The 23,535-nt window shown below is 39.2% G+C and overlaps 2 protein-coding genes across 4 annotated transcripts in view; one reads left to right on the forward strand and one right to left on the reverse strand.

Moving 5' to 3' along the window:
• The window catches only part of LOC124855339 (MAPK/MAK/MRK overlapping kinase-like), a 7,080-nt gene extending 2,489 nt beyond the window's left edge, over positions 1-4,591 (forward strand). For both annotated transcript variants that reach the window (XM_047345111.1, XM_047345112.1), the window contains exons 3-12: positions 441-530; positions 615-685; positions 765-843; positions 929-977; positions 2,009-2,187; positions 2,357-2,458; positions 3,410-3,583; positions 3,699-3,858; positions 3,934-4,128; positions 4,308-4,591. In XM_047345111.1, coding sequence (XP_047201067.1) covers positions 441-530; positions 615-685; positions 765-843; positions 929-977; positions 2,009-2,187; positions 2,357-2,458; positions 3,410-3,583; positions 3,699-3,858; positions 3,934-4,128; positions 4,308-4,385 — 1,177 coding nt within the window. In that variant the 3' untranslated portion in view covers positions 4,386-4,591. The remainder of the gene's footprint in view (positions 1-440; positions 531-614; positions 686-764; positions 844-928; positions 978-2,008; positions 2,188-2,356; positions 2,459-3,409; positions 3,584-3,698; positions 3,859-3,933; positions 4,129-4,307) is intronic.
• Positions 4,592-6,637: 2,046 nt separating this feature from the next.
• Positions 6,638-23,211, reverse strand: wdr20a (WD repeat domain 20a). 2 transcript variants are annotated; one of them, XM_047345108.1, is made up of 4 exons: positions 22,915-23,211; positions 13,100-13,282; positions 10,494-11,834; positions 6,638-7,670 (listed from the first exon to the last, which is right to left on the reverse strand). In XM_047345108.1, exons 1-4 carry the CDS (start codon positions 23,176-23,178, stop codon positions 7,617-7,619), a joined length of 1,842 nt encoding a protein of 613 aa, XP_047201064.1. In that variant the 5' UTR covers positions 23,179-23,211; the 3' UTR covers positions 6,638-7,616. The 2 variants fall into 2 exon arrangements, with proteins under 2 accessions (XP_047201064.1, XP_047201065.1); XM_047345109.1 differs by lacking the exon at positions 10,494-11,834 and having other exon boundaries at positions 22,915-23,210.
• Positions 23,212-23,535: the final 324 nt, after the last annotated feature.

The following is a 23,535-nucleotide window of genomic DNA, read 5'->3' on the forward strand; positions in this document are numbered from 1 at the left end:
CTTTGTTAAAACAACTTTTTGATTAAATTATCCGTCAGACTGTGAAGAAATGTTGAAATTGAACCAAAAGGTCCATAAAACAAAGTATTAACTTAATGTTGTGGACACTCATCCAACTTATGTTGCACCTTTTTCATATTATATAAAAATATATCCCCCTCTAATAGATTATTTTGTTTTTCAGTAACAAATAAATGTCACATTAAAGCCATTTTTATGATCCACTGTAAATTCTAATCCTCTGCACAGCTAAAATGAATTGTATTATTGACTTTGAATTTGTACAACTAATTATAAGGAATGTTTTAATAAAGCTTGATAAAAACATGCACTTTCCATAAACGTATATGATGCAGAACAGCATAGCTTTCCCTAAACCTGATCACATTCTGAGTTTTCAAGTCTAATTTAATAGAAACACTGTTTTATTTTTCTCCAAGTCTGGAACAGGCCAACAACCTGCGGGAAGTCCAGGCAATGAAGAGGCTGAGCCCTCATGCAAACATCATCCAGCTGCATGAGCTCATATAGTGAGTCCTGCAGTGTCGCCTCATAGGTTCATATTCTGACAGGTGTGATGGGACGTATCTTAATAATTGAACCCAATGTTTCAGTGACAAGGCAACAGGAACCGCCTCTTTGATATGTGAACTGATGGAGATGAATATCTATGAGCTGATACAAGGTAAGAAGGCACATGAAAACTACTTCATGTTCCAACAGGAACTTGATGTTCATTACAGGATGTTGCTCGCTGTTTGCAGGAAGACAAACACCCCTGCCTGATCATACGGTGAGGAGCTATATGTACCAGCTTTGCAAATCCCTGGAACACATGCACAGGTAGAACAGAAAAGAGAAAAGAAAATGCAAACTCTAAATAAAATTCAAGACTTGCTTCCTGAGATTTTTTCCTTCTTTTAAACAGCTGTGGGATCTTTCACAGAGATGTAAAACCTGAAAATATTCTCATAAAAGTAAGCATCATTACTAAGATATATATACAGTGGCCCTGGAAAGTCTACACACCCCTGTTAGAACCCCTGTTGGCCTTTAAGACACTTTAACAATCATAATTCTTTAGTTTTTGAGGAAAAAACAACAACAAAAAAAGCAACAATAACCTGGTTGCATTGATGTTAACCCCCCTAAAATAAATGATTTCATTTCAGCATTCAGTAAATCTGATTAACTGTTAATGAAGTTCAGCTGTCTCACTAGGATTTTTCTGACATTTGTTTCTTTTACCTAAAGGCATGGTTTGCAAAGAGAAAATATAATTACAATTACTGTTTAGTAGTACAGCTGCTCTATTTATTGTATCTGATATATTTAGGTAGCTTACATATGGGATAAAGTTTTAATTTTAGACCAGTATTTGTGTGCATGTCTGTGGGGGGATCACATTATTGCAATAAATATCACAACATATTGTAATACTTTCAGATTTCTGCTAGAAAGCCGATGAGGGATTTTATTATTGTCACACCTGCCGGAGCCTGATCATGCATCCAAACCAACAACAGAATGGCTTCACCAGAAGGAAATTCGGCATAGTCAAAGTTCGGAGCTAAATCTGACAGAGAAGAGTGGGATAACCTGAAGTGAGCTGTGTAGGAGAGATGTACTCAGTCTGAGGGATCTGGAGAACTTCAGCAAGGCAGAGTGGGCAAATATTACCAAGTCAAGATATGGGATGGCGACAGACTCCTACCAAAGAAGACTGAATACTGAGATTGAACCAAAAGGTGCTTTAGTTTAAGACTGAGCACACTTGCCCAACCAGGTCTTTGCAGCTTTTTGATTTTTTTCCCCTTAGATTATTTTTCAGTTGTAAAATACAGAATATTTTTCACATTAAAAGGTGAAAAAAGTCCTCATTGTCTCATTTGTAAAGACAGAAAGATCCCTTCATTCCAACAGAGGTGTGTACACTTCTGAGAGCCACTGCGTAGTTTCTGACTTTCAGGATAAACCTTTTTTTATTCTCATTTCCTCTGAATTGCAGCAAAATGTTTTGAAGCTTGGTGACTTTGGCTCATGTCGCAGTGTGTACTCCAAGCCGCCTCACACGGAGTACATTTCCACGCGGTGGTACAGAGCCCCAGAGTGCCTCCTGACAGATGGATATTACAGCCTGAAGATGGACATCTGGAGCGCTGGTTGCGTCTTCTTTGAGATCATGAGGTGATTTAGCAGGAACGTGTAATGCAGTCAGAATGCAGGACAGCTGAGGTTTGTCCACCTGACCTTTAACTGATCTCAGATATAATCCATTCTGTCCACAGGTGTTGACAAAAACTATGTAAACTCCTTTGTTATAGTAGTCATATCAGTGTACACCTGTGTGTTTTAGCTTGAATCCTCTCTTCCCTGGAACCAATGAGTTGGATCAGGTGGCCAAGATCCACAATGTGTTGGGGACACCGGATCAAAGTCTGCTGCAGAAGTTCAAACAGTGAGTTCAAACCTGACCTATTTTGAGCCGAGCAAAAGTACTCAGACCCTTTAGACTTCTTCACATTTTGTCACATTAGAACCACAAACGTCAACATAGACTGAAATCTTTGTCCATTCTTCTTTCCAAACAAGTCAGACTGCATGGAGAACATCTATGAACATCAGTTTTCAAGTCCTACCAGATTGTCACCCTAAATGTTCAGGGTGATGTGAGGTGGTAATTTTCTACCAGGCATAGCGTGTTGTCTATAGGTCTAAATGTTCAGTTTTGGTCTCCTCTGACCAGAGGACCTTCTTTCACGTGTCTGCTGTGTCATCAATCCACGAGGCTTGTGGCAAACGGGACTTCTTCCTGACAGTGTACCATAAAAACCAGATTTGTGGAGATCACCACTGACAAATGATAGATTCCCATGTGAGGATGTCTGCCGCTTCTCCATGGGCTTCTTGCCTTTGTCCGATTTATGCTCTCCAGTTTAGGTGGACCTCCTTTTCTTGATAGTCCTGGAGTTGGTTCATCCTCTTTCCATGTTCAGATGATGAATTCAACAGCGTTCGGTTACATGTTCACAGCTTGGGATATTTCTTTAGAACCTAACCCTGCTTGAAACTTCTAAACAACCTCCTCCTTGACTTGTCTCCTGTGTTCCTTGGCCTTCATGATGCTGGTTTCTCACTAAAGTTCTCTTACAAACCTCTGAGGCCAGAAACAGAACAGCTTCATTTATATATTTCTGGGGGTCATGAAGGGGAAGGATGTTTTTCCTTCCCCTTCATGACTATGCAGTAGTGTGTCAATCATATAAATTCCCATTTAAATAGACTGAGATTTGTGGTTGAACGAGACAAAATGTGATCAAGTTTAATGGCAATAATTCTTTGACAAGGCAAGGTGAGCAGCATGTATAGACCTTTTTAAGTAGATCTCATGCTCTTTTCCTGCTGTTAGGTCTAGAGCTATGCATTTTAACTTCCCTCCAAAGAAAGGAACGGGCATCTCACGGCTGCTCCCCAGCTGCCCAGCTCCGGCTCTGTCGTTGCTTTATCAGATGCTCGCTTACGACTCAGACGAGCGCATCACTGCAGAAACAGCCCTGACGCATACATACTTTAGGGAAATCAGGTGATGAAGAAAAGCTGACATCTGTTATGTTTTTAAACAGGCATGCATGCCATTATTCAAACTGAACCCTTTTATTAGAAGAAAACTGTTAAAACTGCTTTGTTTTTTGTACCAGGATGGGAGAGAAGAAATCAGAGATTCCTCAGAGAGTTGCTGAGAATTTGGACGGGACAGGAAACAGTGTGACGCAAAACTCATCAGAGCAAATCTGGCGACCGACCAGACTGGGCAAACAACTGAGAGGAAGGCACCCGAGGCAGACACCTTTAATAAACGTAAGCCGAAACTCTGCAGGTCAACCTGAGAAACACATGAAGGAAATGCTCGCTGAAAGCTTCGTCTTTCCTCAGCACAACATGAAGCGAGCAGTAGACCCTCTCACCAGGAGGAACGGCCTCCGTCCAGCAGAACTACCCAAGCTCAACGTTGCTGCTCATGGACCACAGTTTGCATTCCCATTCTCCACCATCCCTGCATTCACCCTCCATCAGAGAGGAACACTGCCACCCATCACGCCAAAAAAGTGCCAGTCACAGGTGCTCAAGGCAAGTCGAACATTTTCCAATCCTACATCTGTAAATGGTTTGTCTTTTCATTTCAGGACTGTTTTAGTAGGGCTGTGCTTTTAAGGATAAAAGTATAATGATATAATAGAAGGGAACTTGCTAGAGTTTCCAATATGCGCCTAGGTTGGCTTTTAAGCATGATTTTCATCTCTTTACAGCCCCAGGATGAGCCACCTTGTATAACCTTGAAGACCTTCTGCATGCCACCTCTAGAACGGAAACATGGAGGAACCTGAGAGCCAAAACCATTCAAGTATCAGAAGAAAATCTACCTGCATAAACTGGACAGACCTGAAGAACTGAGCAATGTTGTTGTAAAATGTGTAAAACATCATAAGCCCTCATGTTGGAGAAAAGTAACGTCCTAAAACTCATCTTCTCTGCTGGAAGACAGGTCCAAGAGTCCCACAATTCAAGAAATAAATAAGTCATTCAATAATTACATGGCTGCAACAGATTTATTATTTTTACTTCTTTGTCACAAATGTATCTGGTCAAACAAATTTTATTATCAGAGAAACATAACCTGAGAAAACCCAAAAGGGAGTTTTTAAACAATGACTTCAGTTATTTGGGTAAAAAAACCATTCAAACCGAACTGAAAGCATGAACGTGGAAGTTGGGATAGGATAAACGTGATTTCCTGTAGTGTGGCGCATGATGTCCAGTAACCAGAAACTGAACTTCTCAAACATTCCTGTGAACGTTACAAGAAAGCAGAGATCCAGAACTTTTTTCTTTAGGAGGAAAACAAGAACTCCAAAATGCCCAAGAGTCTAAAACTTTATCTGATTGGTCAAGAAATTACTTACAGTGCATTGCAAAAGTATTCATACCCATCAAACTTCGATGTATTTTCATTTAATTTCCCTTTGGGATTAATAAATTATTTTTGAACTGAATTGAATTTTACTGGGATTTTTTCAGATTTGATACGTATGCCTTATGAGTTCAAGGGGTTTGAATACTTTTGCAAGGCAATGTAAGTTTTTAACTTTGACATGGTACACAGCAGCAGAAGAATTAACATCCAAACATCTGGCTTAACGTTTAGATTTAAAATCGGCATGATTTCTGAAACCTTCGAGTGTCTGTGGCCTAAAAGCCACAAATGACGCCTGATTGAGGTGTGAACCGGTTAAAACTTTGATTTTGTCAATCAGCGTGAAAATGCAATATTTTAAAAACCAAAAAATCTAAACCTAATTGTCCCTTTTCCACCAACAGCCCTGGGATTTAAAGCCCCATGATTTGTTTTACCCGGGTGGTGGAAATTATGAAAGCTGCAATACACATTTAGTCCAGTAGATGGCATCACTCCTTTACTCCCTTTAAAAAGACCCTAAGGTAATAAATAATTTTTTGTTTCAAATAAAAAATAATAGATGAGCAGCTTTAGAGTTATACAGTTAATTCCTTCCATTATTCCTTAAGTTGTTCTGGATCCATAAGCAGGAAACATTTAAATCATTATTTTACATTTAATTTTTTATCAACCTTTATCAGGCTAGAGTTGCTTTACAACCGCATGATCATTTACAATTACTATTAAACACTGAGGAACACTTATTTTCCTTTTACTATTATTATAATTAGGTAAACTCAGATCATATTTCTGCAGCACAAAGAGAAATGTTTTAATTAAAAATGTTATTAGAATAAAAACAACAGTATCAGTCCAGAAGTACAGGGAATTGGTACCATGACCGTTTAATCATAACCAAATATTTAAATAAAGTAGTAGATGCATAGACAGTGAAGTAGACGATAGCAGGACATGAGTGAAGAGGCTCACTGGGAGCTTTTAGGAGACTGCATCCCAACCTGGAACTGTGGTCTCTCCTCCTGCAGAGCTGCCTGTATTAAACTATGAGCAATGATCTTGATGAACTGACTGCACAGATGAAGTTTGACGTCTACTTTCTTGTTTAAAAACATTTTAAGAAATCCTTTTTGTGACAAATTAATGGTATATAAACGATAAATTTGTATACTCACCGCTGCCATTACTGCAGCTGGTGTCAGAATGCAACTGCTGCACACAACTCCGTCCCTTCAGCAATCCTAGGGAAATCTGAAAAGTCCTTCTCCAGACCAGGACCTTTTACCAGTGAGAGTAAAGCCCCGGTAAGGTGAATTTACTGGGGTAAATTTGTTTGGAAACTTGCCCTGGGCTTTCAACAGCAATGGAGAAGATGCTAATGATGTTAGCTTATTGCCAGCCACAGAGGTCTTAAATTCTAGTACAAGAGGAAAACCAATAATTCAACCAAAATATGGGAAAAATGACTGTAGAACTGAGAAGAAAATACATTGTCCTCACTGAGGAATGTGTTTGTCATCGATACGGTTTAATTTTCTTTGTTTTAATGACTGACCTTGTAATCCAGTCCAGGAGAGATGTGTAACTCAGTCATTGTTTCCAGACTATAGAGGGTCATTCTCTGTGTAGGTGCACAGATATTAATAAAAAACAACCAGAAAACAATGTATTCAAGATTATTTTAATATTATTAATATGTATACTTTAGGCTTTAGAAATATAACTATCAATGACAAAACTTCCACTGGAGTAATGGTAGTTTGCTTAGGCCCCCATCAAATCAATTAATTACAATATACACATTATGATACAGAGCAGATTTGAATCTGAAATAATATTAAAATAAATGCTCAATAGATAAAGGTTTTAATATTTTTTTAGCATTTTCTTCACCTAATGTATTAGCCATTTGTAAGTTCTTAGCACACCCAAACATGTAAAGCCATTATCTTCTAATAAACTAATTTAAGTGCAAACCATTTTTTCCTTGAAAAGACTATGATTGCAGCATCCTGCCTTAAGCCAAGTGCAACAAGACAGTCATCAACCCTCTTTTTTGTTCCATTAGAGTAGTATAAAAAATAACAAAACAGCTAACAACAAAAAAAGAAATCAGTGCAAAGTCATTAATGGGGAGATTCTAGTCACAGAAGACAGTAGTGGGTGAATATGGATGGAAGTCAATTTTTCCGTTTTTCTCAAAACAAACTTTTCCAAACTAGATATTTTAATCTGTGTCTGAACCTAGACTGGGTTATGTAGCAGGACATGGAAAGGGAAACATGGAACATTAAAATGAAATAAACTACCAATTTAATCTCAACTGTGTGGTTTGCTTTTAACAAAGCCAAGCGTTAGTTCCAGAGAGGATAACAGTCTGAGGAGATCTGACACAAAACAAATATATATCTTCAAAAAATCTAAAATGTGTTAAAACTCCAGAGTAGAAAAGAACAATAGCGCAACAGCACTACACCTTTTCCTGTTTCATTCCTCCTCTAAGTCAAGTAACAAACAGAGAAGCCATTAAGAAAACGGGCAGAGGGAAGGGTATAAAAGAAAAGGAAAACTTGCAATGCTTGCAGGGTGAAGAGCAGCATCAGACTCTGGGTTGCAGGGTTCTTTAGCAGCAGAAATATTGTGGCTATACTACTGTTCCACTGGGAGAGCTGGCTTGGTTTTGGGATGACAATAAACCCTGAAAAAAGGAAAACAAGGAGATTTGCATTGGGAAGGTCCACATTCTGTAGCAAAATCAAGCAACAAAATAGTAAATAGTGGCCCCAACTTTCCAAATCCAAGTCCCGTCCTTTACATCAAACGACTGGGCATAACCAAGTCTTTCAGAGCTTTGCTTGACCAAGGCACTTCCTTATTTAATATAATGTTCCTCATTTTCTCACACATCTAGATAATATTCCAAAAATATATTAATAGTAATTTAAGTCCACTGGCAATTACAGCTATATTTCTACCTCAGTTTATCATTTCTATTTTGCATGGCAGACTTTCTGGTATTAAGCTGTTTAACTCATTGTGAAGCTGAATATTTAGAGGATTCACTTCAGCTGAAGGTTCCTGCTATGTTCCTGTCACTTCTGGGCCATCACGTTCTTTGTTCTAGAAGAAAATCACTCGAGGACCTACAGGTAGACACAGAAGGCTGTAGGCGTGACAGGAATCTTCAGGCAGAGCTGCTTTCCAACATTTATCCGACAGCTGTGCACTGCTGATCAGCCAGCTGAAAGAAGACTACTGTAGCTTTCCGGGCTTACAAGAAAAACAAACTCTTGGAAATAATACAGATGAAAAACGAAGTGCCCCCCCATTATTAGGCTAATGGTTACTAAAGTCTGTGCGGCTGGCTACCACAGCAGATAGCCCAACTAATTAAGCACCAATATCAGCTTGCTAGAAATGGTCTAACTCAAAAAAGCCGAATGTCAACCTTGAAACTTGCTTCTAAACTCAGGTGTTTTTTCTGTATTTGTATTTCAGTATTAAAATGAAAATAGTTTTTAACGTGACAGTATTACAGCTGTGATTAGCAGAACCGATGGTTCGTGTTTTTATGTTTTAAACCAAAGTAATTGGCTGATTTTATACATCCCATAATGCAGTGAAAGTCCGACTCCTGGTTCTGGTTCCTCACCAAACAGAATGAAGCTATAACCAAGTTTAGCTTGAACATTTTTAGCTCAGTTAGAAAATGGATTTCCATTTTATCTGGTGAAATTTGGTCGATATAAGCATCATATAAATAAACCGGATGTTCTTATCTCCGACCAGACATGGAGGATGTGTAACTGGGCTTTGAGTTTCATTTCCAGCTGACACTGATTAACGCGCCGACGTCTTTTTACCATCCAGCTGTTTTCAACAGAGTTCAGTCAGAAATGTGAGGAAAGCAGGTTTCAGGTAAAACTTTAACAGAATCAACATTATTAATCGTGTGACGGGCCCGGCATTGTCCCCCTGGATCCCTCAACACTTTTTGGGATTTTGGAATTTTATTTTGGCACAAAATGGTGTAAACTGTGACCAGGCTGGGCATTTTGGGCTGAATTACAGTTTTCCCACCATTTACATTGTTTATTTGGCTTTTAAACTAAATACAGAAATCTGGTTTCTTTAAAAATGTTTTCATCCATTGGATCACATTCAAAATAAATAAACTACCCCTGCAAGGTGGTTTCTATTTTTCTTTAATCCACAGAAATATCTTCAACAGGTGAAGGTTTTTCCCCAATCTGCATCTGTGGTACAAAATAAATCTCAAGATTGTTTCAACAGAAAACTAATCAGTAAAACTGGCATTCAGGGGTTAAAATTGAGTTATGAATATTTGTTATGTATGATGAAGTCAGAAGTCAATGTTGGCATTTGTATAGAAAATAGTTGATAAATAATATTTCTATGGCAATTTTTAGAAAGCATTTTCTTGGTCCCGAGGACCCGGCTGCAGCAGCCTATTTACAAACAATTAGGCACAAAAAATAATAACTGAGCCAAATATAAGTTGCTGCTGATTTTTGACGACCCCAGGCTCGTGACCCAATTTAATTATGGCATTCTCAAAGATTTTGTGATTCATAATATTTCTATGCCAAAAAAACATTTTGTGTTCAGGGATCCGTGTGGAGCTCCAGGGGATCCGTGTGGAGCTCCAGGGGATCCGTGTGGAGCTCCAGGGGATCCGCGTGGAGCTCCAGGGGATCCGTGTGGAGCTCCAGGGGATCCGTGTGGAGCTCCAGGGGATCCGTGTGGAGCTCCAGGGGATCCGCGTGGAGCTCCAGGGGATCCGTGTGGAGCTCCAGGGGATCCGTGTGGAGCTCCAGGGGATCCGTGTGGAGCTCCAGGGGATCCGTGTGGAGCTCCAGGGGATCCGTGTGGAGCTCCAGGGGATCCGTGTGGAGCTCCAGGGGATCCGTGTGGAGCTCCAGGGGATCCGTGTGGAGCTCCAGGGGATCCGTGTGGAGCTCCAGGGGATCCGTGTGGAGCTCCAGGGGATCCGTGTGGAGCTCCAGGGGTTATATGGAGATGGACAAAAAGCTGGAAATGTGAGACAGATGTTGTGATCCTGTTTTTGCTTTTAGAAACAGTAAAACTAGAAAAGATGAAGAGTCCAGAGGAGGTTGGTTCATATCAGAGCTAAAAACTTTGCTCACTGGCTGAAAAATCAAGGGGAGCCACAACCTAAACATCAGGGTTTTTCAGTTGTTTTAGCTAAATTCAGGCTAAACAAGTTTCATCCCCTTTTCAGATCATAGAACCAGGAACTACATTTACATAGCTGCAGATATATTTTAAACTTAGGGTTTATAAATACTTCCTATGCAAGCAGCTGTACATTTAAGTTTACGCCTGGCTGCCTGTAAAATGAAAATGTTGCTATAAAAAGCTATAAATCTTCATCCAAATGTCACAGGTTTGTTAATCTTTAGAATATAAGCTGATAAAGTATAACAGGCATGATGTCATCATTTCAACCTCCCCACATCTTCTTTTAAAAAGAACTTACCACTTTGCCTGGCCTCGCCCATGTGCAAATAAATCCCTCCTGACAAGCAGTCACTAAACAGTCCTCTAAAAATATGAGTACAGTCAGTCTCTCATGTGCTATTTTTTTACAGATGAGGGGCTCGAGGAGGGGCACGTCCTCCATACGCGGGCACAGCAGAGTGCCCAGAGTCTTAGCCGGGTCTGTTTTGGTTTTTGTCAGCAGGTTTAGCTTGTCGCTGCTCTTGCTGCTGATGTGACCCATGCTGTGGTTGCGTTTGTGGTCCTTCTCGTGGTGGCGCTCCTTCCGGTCGTGCAGAGACAGCGTGGCAAACTTACTGACGCCGGTAGCGATGGCACTGTCCATGATGCCGCTACCGATTCCACCGCCCCCGCTGCCGGTCTTGTTGGTGCTGTTTGCAGTGGTGGTGCCGGCTGAGTGGGGCAGGCTGTTGGAGCGTGGTAAAGTAGTAGAGAGGGAATTAATGCCAGGAGTATTGGCACCGCTGTTGCTTCCGTTTGTAGTGTTATTAGAGGTGTTGGTGATAATTGTAGCGCCAGCAGGAGGGCTGGTAGCGTTCATCACATTAGTATGCGTCCGTGTCCTTGACAGAGGAAGATGAGGGAAAAGGATGTCCTCAGTGAGGTCCCATAGGCAGAGCTGAGTGTCCTGGCCCACCGAGCCAAACCGGTACGTTACGCTAACAGGCCGACTATCCGTGGAGTTGCGCTTGGAAAGTCGGGACTGAGTGCTGTTGGCCCGGTCTCGTCCAAAGTGGATCATCTGATCCTGGAAGTCCTCGTCGCTGCCGCTGAACTCCATTGGGTCACTTTCCTCCACACTAGTAGTGTAATGGTCAAATGCCACCACACTCACCCACGACTTGTGGCCGTGACCTCGAGCAATGACTCTGCAGTCCAAGAACGACCACACGGTGACCAGATCATCCTCCCCTCCAGCTACGATGTACTTCCCATCGGGGCTCCAGCACACACACAACAAGCCACCAAAATAGCTCTTCATGGTGCCGTGGAGCTCCACGGCATCAAAGTTGAACACCCGAAGGAAGCCATCCTGACTTACACAACCAAGGAACTTCCCGTCAGGAGAGAAGGCAAACTCGTTCAGAGCCCCCTCCCCGACCGTCCATTTCAGGAGGGGGTTCCGCGTAGATTTGCTCTTACAGGTGTGGACCGAGTAGTTCTCCCCCTGTTTGAGCAGCTGGTAGTGCGGGGCTGTGGTGCCACAGGTGTGCTCCACATTGTACAGATACATATTCCCGCTGGCATGGGATACCAGGAAGAGGCTCTCAGAGCCCGGGACCCATTTCACACACGTTACTCTGGACTTGTCAATTAATCTCTGGCATCAGAGAACCAAGGGAGGGTTTAAGAGATGGATGGAGGAGAACAGAGGGAGAGGAAAATTATTTCAGTACATTGAAACAAACTGAATGTCACATTTATGATACATGTAGAAAGAACTAGGCATAACTTGAGCAGGACTTCAGAGTTTAACAAAACTGTTCTTCCAGCTTTCATTGGTGCTCCACATTGTACTTGTGCAAAGATATGGAGGTTTTTTTATGCCTGTACAACATGCAGAAGGAAGGAATATGACCTGAGTCCAGTGTGTCACCTACACCCGCTCCTCCAGCAGCTAACGCTACGTCACTTTCCATTGAGCTAAAGGTTTGTTTTCTGACTGGTCTAGTGTGTCTGTTGAATGTGTTACCAGCTCATCAGAATTACTGGGATACTGGCCTGTAGCCGTGGCTCTGCGTGCCATTATTTGACAAAATAAAAAGCTTTTTGCCTGAGGTGCTCCAACAATGTTTGTACTGGGTCAAAAGAACCAAGACAGCAGAACTGAGACAAACCCTCCTTTAAACCTTCATAATAAGAGCCTGAAACATGAACTGTCTATAAGATGATCTCTGTTCACTCAAACAGCCTTAAAGCTGGGTGGACTGTGTTCAAACACATGCACTCCTGATGTATTTGTTCACTAAATGAACAAACAGAACATTTAGGTCATTTCAACTTTATTAATTGCTACTTTCTACAAATAAAGCTTGGAATGATGTGTTTTCGTGCATAATGAGCAGGAATCAGTTATTTAGTTTTGTTTTTAATATACAGCAGCTGGTATTTTCCAACGCCAACATTTCACCTTCAGCACAGATGTTTTTTGTAAAGTTGTTTCACAGGAACATTACTGCCATCGTCATTAAATAAAAGTCAAATTTTGCAAACTGGAGCTCATTTCAAATCTTTTCTTTTCAGACCATTTCATTAAAACCCAAAGACGTATTCATTAAACTGACCTGTTTAGATAGAAAACAAATCAAATATAAAACATAATCACTCTCAGCATGTTGGTGAGAATAATATACTAATAATAATGTATTAACGATATCTACTACTTGTATGTTAACTTAAGTGTGTAATAATACTAGTTGGATATTTTAACAGTGATATGACTGCTCGTCAAGATGATTTTTAGTACCATAACATTGCTGTTTATAAAGAAGCTGTAAACATCTGGATGGACCTAAACGTTGGAAAAGGTAGGAACACCAGTGCAAGAGATTTGGTTTGGAGCCCCTATTTTCCTGAGGGACCTACCTCCTCATTGAAGAGTTTGCTTGTCTCCTTCTTGATGGGATCGATGAGCTGTACCTGTCCAGCAGAGAAGCCGACCAGCAAGGACACACTCTCTGCAGTCGCTGTGAGGTGGTTGAAGTCATGGCATGTGGGCTGCGTCCCCTTGTAGATACGCTTGTCGATGGGTTTGCTCAAGTCAGCAGCCTAAGGAGAAAAAAGTTCAAGAAAAGCATGAAGAAATCTCTTAATTAGGCCTGAATAACAGAAGCGCTACGGTCTTAACAGTATCAGCATGAGCAGTACTGCAATAACAAATGACTCATTATATTTCGAGTGCGGTGATGAACATAAGAGCGAGGAAGATTTGGTTTAATTGCAACTGAATTAATTAATATACAACAAATTGCAATGTGTTTTTCTAATACTGTACAGCTCTACTTTCAGTGTCCCTGTGTTGCTTTTTGCATAAGATAATCAATCAGTTCTTTCAGTTTTATTTACAATGACTTCAAATAGAGGCAGGCACACTGTTAAACCAATCCCCAAGGATTATTCAGCGCGTGCAGAGGCTCATTAATGTTTCACATTAAAAGGTTAACGGTTCGTATCACAGCACAAAAAAAAAAATCAGCCTTGTCCAGATTAAAAGTTTCTATTGTTTCTGTCAGGGCTCAAAACATTTTCTCAAAACATTGCTTTTTAGCTTCTGGACCAACTTAAATTGGCTCAATTTTCAGATCTTTAACCCTAAAGATCACAAATCTAGACTTGATTATAATACATCTAATATGTTGTTTGAAAACTATAGTTTCAAGACTTTATTTGTTAAGCATCCAAACCAGACCCAGTTTAAGGTGCATGTGTTTGCATTTATCTGTGGGTTCGCTGTCATAGACTCAAAGCTCAAAATGATCAACGGCTTAAAGAAACATTTATGTTTGATTTGGCAAATTAAAGAAAAGTTTTCATCGAATAAATGTAATAAGCCCTTTATTTTTCAATATTTTTGATTTTTATGTTTTCTTTGTTCTCTCTATATTAGATTGCTTTAGCCCATATTATTCTAGATGATTTATTTTGTTATTAAAGTTTTTATTAGTTTTTATTAGTTTATTTCAGAACATATACATAAAACAAAAACAATCCCAAAATAAAACAATAACAAACAAGCAGACAAAGAAAAGAAAAAACAAACAAAAATATATATATATATATATATGATATAATACAATACAAGCAGGTCAGTGCCTATGAAATAATAACATAAAGGTTCCATAAAAGATCTGTGTGTACAAACATCCTTGATGGTAACAGTAATAGCCACAGTAAACAAAAGAATTATCCATCAGTATTTCAATATTGACAATTCAGTTGAGGTGTTTATTTGTCCCAGTAGTGCAGAAGAGAAAACAGTCCCAAGTTTTCTTGAAATTTTGTGTCATTATTTAGCTTGGCCAACATTCGTTCATATGACAGTTTCCAACATTGATTCCAGCCAGCTTTTAACACTCGGGACAGACGCAGATTTCCATAACCGGAGGATTACTCTGGCAGCTGTGATCACCCCTACCTGCATCACCGTATTTTGATGTTTCGACAAATTAGGCATTACTGTTTGATCCCCTAATAAACATAATCTTGGTGATATGGGTATCGTCTCACCTATCCACTTTCTTATATAATGTATTACTTTTTTCCACAATGGGAAAATGTATTTACAGTCCCAGATCGTGTGTAAAAAGGTTCCTGGTTCCGTATTGCATTTCCAGCATAGGTTATTGGTAAGTAACCCCATTCTATGAAGTCTAGATGGGGTAAAATAGAATCTATGCACCACTTTATAATGCAGAAATTTTCCCCTAGATTCTTTGATGTATTTCCCATTACGTGATAGTATTCTCTGCCAGTCATTATCGTTAAAAATGCAGCCAAGGTCCCTCTTTCAGGCAATCCTCAGTCCCCCACAAACATCTCCCCGCATACCATTAAATAATTTGTAAAGGGTGGAGGCTTTGTGTTTGATTCCAGATGAGTCCATAAAATCCTGTATTGGGTTGTCCTTATGTGAATCATTTTCTTTAAGCATACAGTCTCTAATTTGTAGGTATTTCCAGAAATGATCTCTTTTTATATTATATCTGTTCATGAGTTCTGAAAAGGATATAAAACCCTCATTTGTGTATAGATCACCTACTTTATGAATTCTATTCATAAGCCATTGTTTCCAATAAAGTTTTTTCCCCAATACAGATAGAGGGATTGAACCATAAAGAGGAATACAGCTGTTTAAAATTCGACATCCCGCATATTTTATGTACCTCCTTCCATACTAGTTTTGAATGAGCTAGTACTGGGTTTGTGGGAAGAGGCTTTCTGTTGTCCATTGAACCATGGGAAAGGATGTCCATTGGTCTGAAAGGACTCACTATCTCCTCCTCAATGTTCATCCAGCTCGGTTTTGTGTCTCTTTTTTCATAATATTTGGCCAATCTAGACATTTCAAATGCAAGATTATATAGTCTCACAGGAGGGAGTGCCATGCCCCCTATGTCCCTTGCACTCCACATTTTCTTAATGCTAATTCTGGGTTTCTTCTTGTCCCACAGGAACTCTTTAACATAAGTCTCATATTGCTTATAAACCTGGGGTGGGATATCAACAGGCACCATCATGGACACATAATTGAATAATGGAGCTATCACCATTTTGATTACATTCACCTTTCCCCATAGAGAGCTTCAATTTACCCCATTTAGCAAGATTTGTTTTGATCTTCAGAAACAGTGGTTCCATACTCAGGAGCATTATTTCCTCTAGATTCGGGTGTAGTCGTATTCTAAGATATTTCACACTTGATGGGACCCACTTAAAGTTAAATGGTGTAATGTCTTTAGAGGTACAAGTTTTAGATATTGGCATACACTCAGATTTATTCCAATTTATTTTGTATCCTGAAAATTTTGAGTATGATCCAACACATTGTAATAATGCTGGTATAGATTCAGTAGGGTCTGTTATAACGGTTAAGATGTCATCTGCATACATAAGCAATTTGTGCTCTTTCCCTCCTGCGTGTATCCCTTTAATTCTTGGGTCAGCCCTTATTGCGACTGCTAATGGTTCTACAACCAGCGTGAAAAGCAGTGGGGACAGAGCACAGCCCTGCCTCGTCCCCCTGGAAAGCTGAAAGAAATTGGACAGTCGACCATTCGTCATAACCGTTGCTTTTGGCCTAGAATATAGTATTTCTACCCACTTGCCGAATACAGATCCAAATCCAAATTTTGGGAGTACCATCTTAAGAAACCCCCATTCTACGCGATTGAAGGCTTTCTCAGCATCTAGAGAAAACGCTGCAACAGGGACTGAGTTAGAATAATTCATGTGTATTAGGTGAGTGAGTCTCCTCATATTGTCAGCTGCAGATCTGTTCTTAATGAAGCCTACCTGGTCTTCTCCTATGATGTCCGGAAGTACTTTTTCTAATCGTGATGCTAGTGTCTTTGTTAGTATTTTACAATCTACTCCAATCAGACTGATGGGCCTAAAATTAGATGGATCGGAGATATCTCTGTCCTTTTTTGGGATAAGTGATATTAGAGCCTCATTGAGACTGTCAGAGAGAGAGCCTGACTCAAAAGCTTCTCTGTATACTTCGTGCAGCACAGGAGCAATGGTGCCAATGTACTTTCTGTAATATTCAACTGGAAATCCATCCAGACCCGGTGACTTCCCAGTCTTCATAGATGCGATTGTGGCTTTGATTTCTTCCAGAGTGATAGGGGAGTCTAACTTTTCTCTTTGCTCGTTAGAGATGGTGGGCAACTTCAAGGACGAGAGAAAACCATTAATTTCTTCAGTATCAAAATTATTAGTGGATGTGTAGAGGTTTGTGAAAAACTCTTCAAAGACCTTATTAATGTCTTTTGCCGAGGTGAATGTCTTACCATCTTTCTTAATTAATGGAATGTTATTGGAGTTATCTTGTTGTTTAAGTTGTCTCGCTAATAACCTGCTGCTTTTTTCCCCACCTTCATAATATTTAGTTTTTTGTCTAAATAAGGCATATTCGGCCTTTTTGTTATATAAATCATGTAACTGATATTTGAGATTACAAAGTGTTTTGATATGAATGATGCGAATAATTATTTTCTATTTTTTTCTCTAAAAGATTCATTTCTTTTTCCAATTGTTTTTCTTTCCCAGTGTTTTCCTTTTTAATCTTCGATGCATAAGCAATGAATTTTCCCCTTATGTATGCCTTCGACGCTTCCCATACTGAGGCTATATTGTCTGTGGAACCAGTGTTTACTTGAAGAAAAAATGTAAGATCCTCCAGAATTGAATTACTAAATGTCTCATTTTGCAGCAACATGATATTAAGTCTCCATCTTCCTTTCATTTCTTTGTCTACCTTGAAATCTAAATGCAACTCCACAATGCCATGGTCACTTATAATAATTGCTCCTATTTCGCAGCTCATTACTGATTCCACTAACTTGTTAGATATTAGAAAAAAGTCAATTCTGGAATATACCTTATGACTGTGTGAATAAAAGGTATATTCTATTTGTCAGTCTCCATATATCAACTAAATTCCAGTCTTGTACTAACATTTGTATTGCAGCCCTATCCTTGGGCAATGGTCTACCCCTCGATATACTTTTATCAATAAATCCATCCATCACCTGGTTGAAATCACCTCCCAAAACAATGTGGCCCTCAGTATTTCCCAATACACTATTTATTTCATGAAACAAAGTCAGGTTCTTCTTGATTGGGCGCATATATGTTGCACAGAACAGTTCTGGATCCATTTAGTAAAGCTTCAACACATATGAAGCGTCCTTTTTTAATCACTATATTGTTTAAGCATGACAAAACTCACGTTCTTATTAACGAGGATCATCACACCATTTTGTTTGCTTGAATAGGAGCTATGGTACACCTCACCCACCCAGCCATTTTTAAGTTTTGCCGCTTATTCATCCCCAGCAACATGAGACTCTTGAATAAAAGCAATATCGGCGCCTTTTGATTTTAGATATGACAGAACTTTCTGTCTTTTAATTGGATTTCCACACCCATTTATGTACCATGATATTATATTAATATATACCTTTACCATTTTTTGCTATTTGATAGACATTATGTAACTTAATCTGCCACCTGTCAAGGCACACTTCAGCATAATCAAGACTATTAACAACATCTATGAACTGTATTAGGCAAACTGACCTGGTGCAAAATACATAAACCAAAAACCGTAACATAAAACTAAACGAAGCAACAGAAAACATGTTGCCGTTTTAATAACTCCTATCTATTTAACCTGACTAGAATGTAGATAGTCTGGAAACTTCATCCTCCATTTATTTATTTTCCTAAATACAGAAATATCATAGCTGTATCCCTCAAATATTGCAATGTAAAAAAGTTCCACAAAACCCTTTCAAACCACAGGAAATGTATTTGAAGTGTGTCCATAAATTCATTTTTGAAATACACAAATCAAATTTTTATGAACAGAGACAAAAACAAACATAAAATGTACATTGTGAACATTTTGAGAAAAGATAATATGTACATCAATATAAACTATTTACAGAAATGTAATTAAATCTCTAAGTGTGCCAGAAACCTATGAGCACACATATATGTTCATAAGACCATCTTCAAACAATAAAAACTGCAAAAAACAACGAAAATTAAAGCGAAAGCGCGAGCGACGTTTACCGTGGAAAAACTACAACTTCTGGGGGAAAAAAGACCGCTCCCGGGAAAAAACACCCAGGAAATGACATAACTTCCGGTTGTTACAGGCATTGGTGTGAAAACCATGTGATAGTTCATCCACCAATGTCATCACGCATCTTCCGATGTAGGAAGTACACTGCGGTCTGGATTTTAATGTTTGTTTTTTGCAATTTTTCACTGGATTTCTGCAACATTTTCTGGGACACGTGATGAATAGAATATTTTAGTTGAACTCTCCAGTTTCATTTGTAAAAAAAAAAAGTATTGTTCTAGCTTATTTGGTCGTAATTCTACAGGCGTTTAAAAATAAATATGCAAATGGAGCGCTGGTGCTCCCGCCGGTCATAAAGGGTTATTTTATTTTACCTATTTATAATTGAAAAATGAATACATTAAATTCTGTACTTTTCCATTATTGAACACTATATATGAACCCGGCATTCATTAAATCAACTAATCAGACAATAAGAATGATGTGTCCTTCCTGACGACAAGGCTAAAAGTGTCTAATGGTGCCAGAAACACTAAAGAGACAAGTGTAGAGGTCATCTTAGTGTAGAGGTCATCTTAGTGTAGAGGTCATCTTAGTGTAGAGGTCATCTTAGTGTAGAGGTCATCTTAGTGTAGAGGTCATCTTAGTGTAGAGATCCATTAGAAGAACTCTTGAAGCCAAACTACAAGTCCTCTCAAATAATCTAAGAGCTGACAGAGACCATAGCTGAAGATGTTACAAAGATCACTGAGCTGCTGTGAACACGTAACAGGGCTCATACTGTAGATAACCAGCAGCAACGGACCAATTTGTTAATAATTTACAGTTAACATCCTGGGAACAATGGAACATTGTTTGAAACGATGACTCCGTTTCTTCACCACTCTTAGGTTTGACCTTCAGTGTCTTTATCTGCACTCGGTCAGTGCTGTTGTTTTAACTTTATGCTCATACATTTTACTATTTTGGTCGAGTTTAAGCTGAAACAAGTACTTCTTCTAACTTGTTTAGTATGATATGTCAGCGTTTTGTACAGTTTCAGCTTGATTGAAGACTTTACATCCATCTGAGCAGCTGTAAAACCCAGAGAGATAGGAAGAAAAAACATCTATGTAGAATAGAATAGTGCAAAAGTAATTTAAAAAATGTATTAAGTCAGTCTAAGTTAATTGTGTGCATACACGAAAGAAAGCTTTTTAGGATTGCACCATGTTATGAAATCATGTGATGGCAATATCATTGGTGAATATTGTGTTTATGAATAACAGTAATAATACATTTCATGTGCTTCCAACAGTGTCTGATCTTCAGAGGTTCTGAAGGTCTGAACTCAGCTGTGGTCATCTACTGGAGTGAGACCATCAAACCACCTGAATATATTATTTGCATGCTAAATGTGAATTCATCACACCTAGAATATTTTAGCCAAACATATTACATCCAAACACTCATCTTAATATTTTACACACAGATATGATTATGATATAATTGTGAAGCTCAGCATAGCATAAAATGCCTTTTTTTTTTTTATACTGACTATCACTAATATTTTGAAAGGCCGATGACCCAGGATATAACATTTATATGTATATAAACAACATGTAAATGCCTCAATAATAATGTAGAGCAATCAACCCTGTTGGCAACTATTTCATAAATTTAAACGCAATTTTATCTTTTTTATCTAGGAGTATACCAATTCAAAATACCAAAGTGCAGGTTTTGCATAAACTACCTGTCAAAGGGTTTTGAACAGCCCAATTTTTCCAGTTATTTATTCAAGTCCAATGAATAGAGTGAAATGGTACAAAGGTAAGTGCTGAAGTGCCAGAGTTTAAAGAAAGGAGAGGTTACCCAAAACAGAAAAATAACGTACATTTCAGAATTAATTAAAAAGGCCTTTTCAGGGAACATAAAATGGGTTAAGAATTTAAAGCTGCTCTGCAGCAATGAAGGTTAACCAAGCCTTGAAAGCTGGTGCTACTGATTCCTACAGATGTTCCAACTTTTCTTGACTGCTTACAACCCCCTCAATCGGACACAAAGGGCTCTGACAGGAAGAGGTCTGGCAGACCTAAAGCCACAACTGAATCGTAGGACAAGTTTCTGAGGGTTAACAGCTTGCGTGATAGGCAGCTCACAGGACAACAACTTTAAGCTCAGTCTCAGTTTCAACTGTGAAGAGAAAACTTTGAGCTGCAGGTTTGACAGGACCGGTTGACAAAGAGGCTTCCCTGGGCCTTGAAACACAGCCATTGAACTACTGAAAACTGGAAGAAAGTATTATGGACTGATGGGTCAAAATCTGGTTCATTATGCAGGACCTTTGTACGTCATCGAGTAGGCGAAAGGATGGATCCACAATGTGTGACATCAACTGAAACACGGAGGAGGAAGTGTGATGGTCTGGGGCTGTTTTGCTGGATCCAGGATTGATGATTGAAACAAGATAATGACCCAAAATATAAGTCCAAGCTAAGCCAGAACTACTTCTGGAAAAAAGAACAAGATGGCGAGCTTGAAAACACAGAGTGGCCAGCACAGTCTCCAGACTTCATCACCATTCTGCTGGTTTGGGATGAACTGGGCAGAAGAGTGAAAAAAAAAGCTACCTACAAGCGTAACACATCTTTAGGAAGTTCTGCAACAGATTTGAGAGGAACTTTCTGAATATTTGATTGCTATTGTTGAAAGAATGACAAGTGTGTTCAGCTGTTATATCTGCCAAAGATGGCTACCTTGATGAATCAAAGGTTTAGAATACATTTTGGTCAATACATTTATTCCATGAGTTCCTTTTTAACTCCAATTTCTGTTTTTGTACTTTGCTTTCATCTCAGAGCGCAATGAGACATTAAACTGGATGATTTTCAATAAAGTGGAAAATTTAGGGTGTTAGTGTGTGCTAGTGTATAACTGCATACATGTGAGGGTTTACAGCCAGTAGAGTTTGTGATGGTCTTTGTTTTAGATTGATCAGAGATTTATTTCCACAACTATCTGATCCAACCTACCACACCTAAGATACATCCTCAAGTTTTGGACATCAGGCAGGAAATAAGTCATTTATTTAATCAACCAAGTACTGTATATAACCTCACAGTACCTCCGAGGGCTGCGTACTTTGGCCTTGTACAATGCCAAAAAGCTTTACTTAAAGTCATCTTCTAATCATTGACATTATGTTGTCTAAAACATATTCATGAGGTGTTACTACCAGCAAAACTGCAAACACCACCTGATTGGTGTACAGTTCTCTCTGTAAGCCCCTAAAAACAAACCTTTTACTTGCTATTGCAGGTTGGAGTTTCAATAATTAGCGAGAATTGTTTTATATAACCAAACAGTCGGTTAGTTGATGTTTTCAACATCCTGCCTTCTTAAAAACAACTCATCTGACAAGTGTCGTAGCTTTTCATAGACTTCAAACTAAATATTACTCATTTAGATGAAACTGTTTGTTTTGGGTTCCACTATTTTGACACCCTTGCTAACATACCTACTTTCAGCCACCATAAAAATTCATGTCATCAATCTTGTGCTTTTTTCTTGTCTTTTGTGCGACACACAATACTGTTCTGTCTTAAACTATTTAATGTCACTGTTTCTATGATTATTACTATGATTATTACTGACCCCACCCGGACGCCCTTTCTCCCTCTAAACTCCAGTCAAACATTAACAACTCCGGAATAACTGACATCTGTCAGCAATCATCACTGTTGATAGCTTCCTCACAAACTGGACCGGAAACCAAAAGTATTTTCGTACCAAGAAGTTCTGCTTCTAACAAATGTCAGATATCCTAAAAAAAAAATATCCATATAACCCCTGGAGCTGAGAACTTAAACAGAGTTAGTCTGAGGACCAAGTTTAGCCTCTAGACTCGGTGGAGCTGTTGCCCAATATTAGCTAGTTGCTTTAGCTAGCTATCTGTTAGCCTAGCCTCAGCTCCCATGCTAGCTGCTTTGAAAGTCAAGCATCTCTCAGAGGTATTCAACAGCGCCAAGAGCAGCCTAAAACCCAACTCCAGCTGAGAAAAGCAGGGGTGGGATCCTTGTTGACATTAGCCGAGTTAGCACGGTACCTTTCTAACGCCTTTGTAGATGTAGAAGTAGAGCTCACGGCCCACATTGAAACAGATCCTGTCGCCGTTACCCGACTGGTCGTTGACGTTCACGAAGGAGACCTTGACGGGGTTGGAGCCTTGCGAGTTGAAAGGCACCCTGTTGGGACGGCTGTATTCGGAGTGAGTGAGGAGTTTGTAGACGCCTTCCCGAGTGGTGAACTGAGTTTTAATTTCGTTCATCTCCTTCCCTCCTCCCTCCGCCGCCATCTTTGAAATTAACATTCATCCCTTTCCCCCAGGCCGGATCTTACGCACGGACGGCAGCAGGCATTCCGACTCTTTTACACCTCCCGGCGGTTAACCGAGGAACTGCAGCAGAAGGAGAGGTGGCTTTTTAAATAATTATAATTTGTCACATATTTATTTTCCCAAGCACTACACACTTGTTTTGAATAAATATAAATGTGAATACAATGGTATTTGTAGGTTAAAATATTTAATTACGACACCGTCTCTTTCTCCTTGTCATACACCGATTTGTTTTCCTGTAAATAAACCATTTTGTATATGTACTTATGTCTATTTCTCCTAAAACATGCTATTTAGATTAATTATGAAGATTGTAATTATAAAATGCTC

Source organism: Girardinichthys multiradiatus, chromosome 19, assembly GCF_021462225.1.
Source record: "Girardinichthys multiradiatus isolate DD_20200921_A chromosome 19, DD_fGirMul_XY1, whole genome shotgun sequence".
Taxonomy (NCBI): domain Eukaryota; kingdom Metazoa; phylum Chordata; class Actinopteri; order Cyprinodontiformes; family Goodeidae; genus Girardinichthys; species Girardinichthys multiradiatus.